The sequence below is a fragment of the Ailuropoda melanoleuca genome, chromosome 3 (assembly GCF_002007445.2).
Source record: "Ailuropoda melanoleuca isolate Jingjing chromosome 3, ASM200744v2, whole genome shotgun sequence".
Lineage (NCBI taxonomy): Eukaryota > Metazoa > Chordata > Mammalia > Carnivora > Ursidae > Ailuropoda > Ailuropoda melanoleuca.
The window spans coordinates 21,729,318-21,736,137 of NC_048220.1; the positions used below are offsets into that span (position 1 = coordinate 21,729,318).

Below are 6,820 nucleotides of genomic sequence, written 5' to 3' on the forward strand. Positions count from 1 at the left end.
AAAAAAACCTGTGCCTTCAAGTTTCAGTACAGCTGACAAGATTTGTGTGTATTTGGGGATAGTGAAGATCACCATTGCTTCTAGCATTTCACTGCACTGCCCATGACAGGTGGAGATAATGTCACCTTCTGGAAGAGTTTAAGAGTCTGGTGAGAGTGCCAGGCTCTCCCAGATAAAAGAGCAATGATTTACCTAAGGCCAGTGAGCCCACGACATTGCTTCCTTTCCCTGACACAGACATTAGGCCGGGTCTGCCTGCTTTCCTTTAAGTGAATGAGGAAAGGGTCTGTGCGGTACAGCTCAACTCTGGTGCGTTATTCCAGGTGTTAGCCTCCCTCATCATTCGCTTGGCCTTGGCTGAAACGTTCTGCTTGAACTGTGGCATCCTTGCCCTGGATGAGCCAACCACAAACCTTGACCGAGAAAACATTGAGTCTCTTGCACACGCTCTCGTTGAGTAAGTATCTGCAGTTTGGGGGCAGGTTATGATAGAACTCCTTATCTCACTTTAAAAACTATGGTGAAAACCCTCTCTACATGTGTCTTCCTTGGGGAAGCTGGTTGGTGGCAAACCTTAGGCATTACCTTTGATAGTAATTCTTCAGCTGCTTGAGAAAGAACCAGGTGCCGCACCGCAGTCCCAGACACATCCTGCATCTCCCCACGTGTGTTCATAGGGAAACCGAAGGGTTTCCTGGCTTGGTTTGGTTTTTCTGTAAACCCCCAGCGGCGCCCACATGTCACGTAGAGGACTCAGCACGCCCTGCTCAGACAGTTGTAGGTGCTAACAGTGGATTTTGGCCCATCTCCCCAGCACTGTGAGGAATGACGGCTCTTACAACGTGTAATAGTGGTTAAGTAGAAAGTAAAATTGCACACACCTTTGCCACATTCACATGCCCTTGGTCCAGGCTCCAGGGATAGGCACCTGTTGCTGAAAGACTGTGCTGGCAGAGGAAAGGCACCTTTTCCAAGCTAGAGAAGCTGTTTTGGGTACTCTGGCTCCAGATACAGTCTTTCTGGCAGAGAGGATAGCAGGGAGGGGACCCCTTCCTCAGCCATCTCTCAGTCAGCAGTCTTGTGTGCCAGCACGTAAGGGCTACTACTTTTGAAACGTAAGTGCATCCAGCTGCAAGCAGGGATAAATAAATGATTAAAAGAAATAGCCTGATTTCAGTCTCCTAGCTAGTTACCTCAGCATGTAGATAATGAGCAAAAATGTTCCCAGTACACCCACTCAGGCCTCCTGTGTGTCATACTAATGATGCATCTAGTGACTGGCGGTGGCAGAATTCTAAGTAGCCCCAGCTCCTAAGAAGACAGCGGGGCTTGCAAATGTAATTTCCCTTGCCTGTAGTTGGTCTTTTTTTTTTTTTTTTTTTCTCCCAGAGAGAATTAGTAACAGGTCACAAAAACCCCAAAGGAATAAGTCAGACTCCTAAAATTGAACAGCACAGATATTAAGGAAAATTAAGTAAAACATTTCTACCTGTTTTAGTAAGAAGGACTTGGTGTTCTGTGAGAACCGACATCATGTATTCTTACCAGTGCCTGTGTCAGACCTCGGTGAAGAATCACTTCAGGCAGCTGCACTGTCTGGAGAGGAGACAGGACTCCTACTTGGCGGATTTGCAGGCCTAGATCCCCCCGACCCCTCTCCAGGTTCCTCCAGGGCTGGCAGAGGCCCCGCTCATCACATTGTGTCATGTGTCTGACAGAGTTCTCAGTGGCTTTTTATATAAAGGAAAGGATTATTTGTGCTCTCTAGTAATAAAACATTCTAAATACACTGTTTCAGGATAATCAAGAGTCGCTCACAGCAGCGTAACTTCCAGCTTCTGGTCATCACTCACGATGAAGATTTTGTGGAGCTCTTAGGCCGTTCCGAATATGTGGAGAAATTCTACAGGATTAAGAAGAACATTGATCAGTGCTCAGAGATTGTGAAATGTAGTGTTAGCTCCCTGGGTTCTTATGTTCATTAAAAATAATCAGGATTTTGCCTTGGAAACACAAGTCTTGAGGCAACTGCTTATTTCTGGTATCCACGGAGTCAGCAGGAAAAGCTGTCCTCTCAGAGGAGCTTTGCGTCTAGGATTTTGAACGTCTGAGAGGTTCTACCATCATTAAAGTTGTTTCACATGAAATTTGGACTGGTTTCCTGAACTTCAGCCCCCCCCCCGTAGGCAGCCTCTGACAGGCTTGGGGGCTCAGTAGCAGCACAGCTGCTCCACTCCCCTGCTTCCCTTCCCAGCTGAAATGAATGCTTCCCGGTACCTGAGGTTCCTTCACTCAGCTTCCACTTTTCAGAAGTAGGTTCTCACTGTCTTGATAATTTGAGTTATTAGCATTCATATCTGAAGATGATCAGAAATGAAGAGGTTTTAATATTTCATTCTGTTCCTAACTTTATAAATCCAGAAGTGACATCCCTCACTGGGACTCAGTTTCCCCAAGTAAAATTCACAGTAGCCACATGGGGCATCAGGGTTTGAAGGAACCTTAAATAATCATCCTGTAATTCAGGACCTACCATCTTTCCTCCCCCACATATCCCTGCCGGGAGCCATCCAAACTTGGGGCTCTCCCCGGACAGACGAGTTCTCCACTGTGCACATCCACCTTTGGAAAGCTCTGAGCAAGAGCAGGCCACCCTTGGCTTGGGGCATGATCTGCCATCATGAAGTCTGTCCCTCTCTGCATCTGTCCTGTGTATCACCTCTGCTTCACCATCAGTCCTGACTGTTCGTCCAGTGTGCATGCCGGCGTGGAAGGCGAGCCAGACTCACCAAGTGCCAGCCCCCTCCCGGTGGGGTCCAACCAGACCTGGCAGAGGAGGACTCACTCATTCCAGATGTCATTTCTAACGAAAGTCCAGTCCCACCTTGTTCCTGGGATTGCCAGCTGACACCGGGAAGCTCTTCCCAAGCATTACTCACAGAGTGCTGCCAAGTCACACACTTTTGAGTGAGACCGTGGAGTTTTATGTTTCTCTCAGTCATGTGGCACAACTAGTCTTGTGCCGTCTGTAACTACTGAGATCCGGCGCAGGCAGGCATTCTCAGCCAGGGTGTGGAAAGAAGCCGTGAGGTCCTAAGCTCGCCTCCAAAGATGGCAAAGCCCTAGTCCCTAGAGCCTGTGAATGTTCCCTCATGGGGCAAAATGGCCTCGGCAGGTGCGATGGCAGGTGCGGGTCGTGAGCCGGGATCGTCCTGGCGGGCCCTGCTTGTAAGCACGAAGAGCCTGGTTAACACAGAGCGCACCTGCTGCCGGGCCGAGGCTGCGGGGCCGGGCTCCGAAGGAGAAGGAAGTGCTATAAGCCAAGCAATACGGGCAACTGGGAGAGGCTGAAAAAAAGCAAAGAAATGCTCTCCCCTTAGAGCCTCCAAAAGGAACCAGCCGAGCTGACTCAGGAGCCCTGATTTCGGGGTTCTGACCTACCAAACTATAAGAGAATCGGTTTGTGTGAAGCTGCTGGTGGGGGCTGATTTACTAAAGTTACAGCAGCGGCAGGAAACTCTGCTGTGTCCATTGTATGTAATCAGTTTCTGTGCATCTAACGCGATCTTCCAGTTGACCCTTGGACAACTGCAGTTGGTTTCAGCTGCGCAGTCCACATAGACATGGGGTTTTCTCCCCCTCGATGAAGTACGCTACTGTAAATGTATTTCCTTTGCCTTATGATTTTCTTAGTATTTTCTTTTCTCTAGCTTACTTAATGCTAAGAATACATTACATAATACATAGAATGTAGAGAATATGTGTTTTATCAACTGCTGATATCAGTTAGGCTTCCAGTCAGCAGTACAATAGTAGTTAACTGTTCAGGTAGTCAAAAGTTATACATGGGTTTTTGACTGCGCTGAGGGGTGGGTGCCCCAACTCCCGGGGTTCATTGTTCGAAGGCAACGACAGTTACATACTCTCTGGGAGAGAACTTAAGAAAGAGTTCCTTGAATCTTTTTCTGTGTTCTGTTCTTCACATGAAGAACCCTGGTTATTTAGAAAGCCTGGCCCAGACCCTCACCCAGTCCTTAAAGGGCTAAGCAGCACAGCCACAGCTCCAGCCATCTGCTTCCTGGCCACTGACTGACAAGGTTCAGCCATCCTCATTTGCTTTGAAAAACTACAGTTATCCTGTTTACCAGACTAGCATGATCTCCACAAAGATACCATGAGAAAAAACACCTGTCTCAGAGTAAAGATCCAGGAATTCGTAAATTAACTAGAAGCACTTCAATTCCAGCCATACATTAAACATACACAATAACCAGTCTCTCAAGAATGCAAGAATATTTCAAAATGTGATAAATCTGTTCACAAATCATCACAATAATAAATTCAAAGAGGAAAAAATTCTAATTGATAGACACCACAAACACCATTTTTCGATAAAATTCAGTATCTCCTAGCTTTAGCAAAACTAAAAATTTTGCACAGCATCTCTTAAGATTTTATTTCTTTAGAGCATGCAAGTGGTGGGAGGGCAGAGGGAGAAGGAGAGGCTCTCAAGCAGACCCCGCCGAGCACAGAGCCTGATGTGGGGTTTGATCTCACAACCCTGAGATCATAACGTGAGCAGAAATCAAGAGTCTGAGGTTTAACCAACTGAGCCACTCAGGCGCCCCAAAAATATTTTGTTACTTGTCATCAAAATTAAAGTCATCTTAGTAGCAAAAGAGGAAGTATTTCCCATTAAATAAAAAACATGGTATCTTTTTTTTTTTTTAATTTATTTGACAGAGATAGAGACAGCCAGCGAGAGGGGGAACACAAGCAGGGGGAGTGGGAGAGGAAGAAGCAGGCTTAGCAGAGGAGCCTGATGTGGGGCTCGATCCCACAACGCCGGGATCATGCCCTGAGCCGAAGGCAGACGCTCAACCGCTGTGCCACCCAGGCACCCCAAAACATGGTATCTTCTAGCAACATGTTTCTGAAAGCTCTAGTCATTACAACATGGAAAGACAAGGGCAATACAAGTACAATGAAACATTTACAAATTAAGAGGTTTCGCATTTCGGCTTCCCATTCCCTGAAGGCGGAGCCTCCCTCACAGCCCTCCTGTGAGTGGCTCCTTTCCCATTCCCTTTCTATCTGTGCTGTGGAAGTGGGGCAGGTGCCCTTCTTTTCATTGCTGCTTCTAGATCACTCTTCATTCAGCACCCTTCCTTCACACGTAGGATGAACAGGCATAAGTGTGGAGATGAATAGGAGGCGAGGTCATAAACTAAATCCCAGCACCACCACTCACTGGCTCTGGGACCCTGGGCAAGTCACTTACTCCCTTTCACTTCCGTTACCATACCTTTATCATAGGTAAAACAGCTCCTATAGTGAGGATCCTTAATGAGGATTAAATGACCATAAACTGCTTAGAACTGCTGGCACATAAAGAAGTACCAGGTGGCTGTTCCAGAAAAACCTATCTTTACTCTCCTGTTTCTGTTCTCTTTAGCCCCCAGCCTGCTCACTTCCCCTTATTCCCTGACAAGTTCAGCTCCCAGTTTGCGGTCATTCCCCAACACTAATTCCATAATCACCGTGATCTCAGCATTCACATGATGACGTAACATAACCCCTGGCCTCTCAGCACCTTTTCTTTCCTGCCGTGAAAAGACACTCCAGAGCCTTACTCCAGAGACCAGTCCTTTCAGTAACAAAAATTGCAACTCTCCACCCTCTCAGCGTTGAGCACCACACTCTCCAGACCCCTGATCCGTTCACACTCTGGCGGACGCCAACCCTAGCAACACTTAGAGTCCAGCAAGATTTCAGTTGCTCGCTTCCCTCACGCCTTTTTCTCTCCTTTTATAGCTTAGATTCCAAGGCCCATCATTCTCTCGCTGTCCCGCACGCAAGCTCGGCCTCTCGCCCAGGGTCTGTCCTCAGACTCCCGCCAACCCCCCCGCGCTGCTGACAGACAACCCACTTGTCCCTGCGGTGCAAGTCCCCTGCCCTACTGAGCGGCGGCCTGCGGGCCTCAGTATGCGTCTCTTGGCTTCTCCGGACTCACTTGTTCGGAGAGGTCATCCCCTCGCACAGCTTTAAACTTAGTTTGAGTTCTCCCCATAGAACCTGAAATGATTCCAGGGAAAGGCCACAGGAGACAAGGGGAATTTTATGAAGAGAAAACAGCCAATGTAGAGTGTGTTCTTAACCAGTTACCACAGTCGGCGAGTGTCGTTCATCCCGCAAGAGCACTGCGCAATGCGGCAGAGTACGTGCCTCACAGACGCCCCACACAAGGGCCAAGGGGGCTGCGGTATTTCACACCCCCCTCGAGAGTCACCAAGGGCCATTTGGGCAGGTCAGCCACCGACATGCCATGTGCACCTTCCACAGAGCTGCCTTTCACAGTTAAAAAATAAAAACAAAAACTAAGAAAAGCCTTTTGACAAAGACACAGCAGCAACGGACAATAGTGGGCAGGAGCACGCCGGAAGCTCTTGTGACAGAGGCAGGGCGCTGATGGCGCTTTCCCCAGTCCCCTAGATGCTGACTGCTCAGATGTGTCTCCAGTCCAGATCTTGTCTACACTCCTGACTCAGAATCAGCTGCCTGCTGGACATGTAGTTTCACTTGAATATCTAACAGACATCTGAAACTTGAAATGACCATCATCACTCTTTCCCCCAGAACCAGCACCTCCCAGACGCTTTCAGTTAAGGGCAACTCCATTCTTTCAACAGCTCAGGCAAAAACGTGGCACCGCCCTTCATATTCTGTTTATCTCCTGTCCCACATCCAACCCAGCAGTTCAATACTATGGGTTCAACTTTCAAAATGTATCCAGCGTCTGACCATGTCTTACTTTCTAAAC

The 6,820-nt window shown here is 48.0% G+C and overlaps 1 protein-coding gene across 2 annotated transcripts in view; it reads left to right on the forward strand.

Annotated features, from left to right (window-relative positions):
* Window positions 1-2,147, forward strand: part of RAD50 (RAD50 double strand break repair protein) — a 136,451-nt gene extending 134,304 nt beyond the window's left edge. For both annotated transcript variants that reach the window (XM_034655995.1, XM_002912954.4), the window contains 2 exons: window positions 324-457; window positions 1,799-2,147. In XM_034655995.1, the coding sequence (XP_034511886.1) occupies window positions 324-457; window positions 1,799-1,985 (321 nt within the window). In that variant the 3' untranslated portion in view covers window positions 1,986-2,147. The remainder of the gene's footprint in view (window positions 1-323; window positions 458-1,798) is intronic.
* Window positions 2,148-6,820: the final 4,673 nt, after the last annotated feature.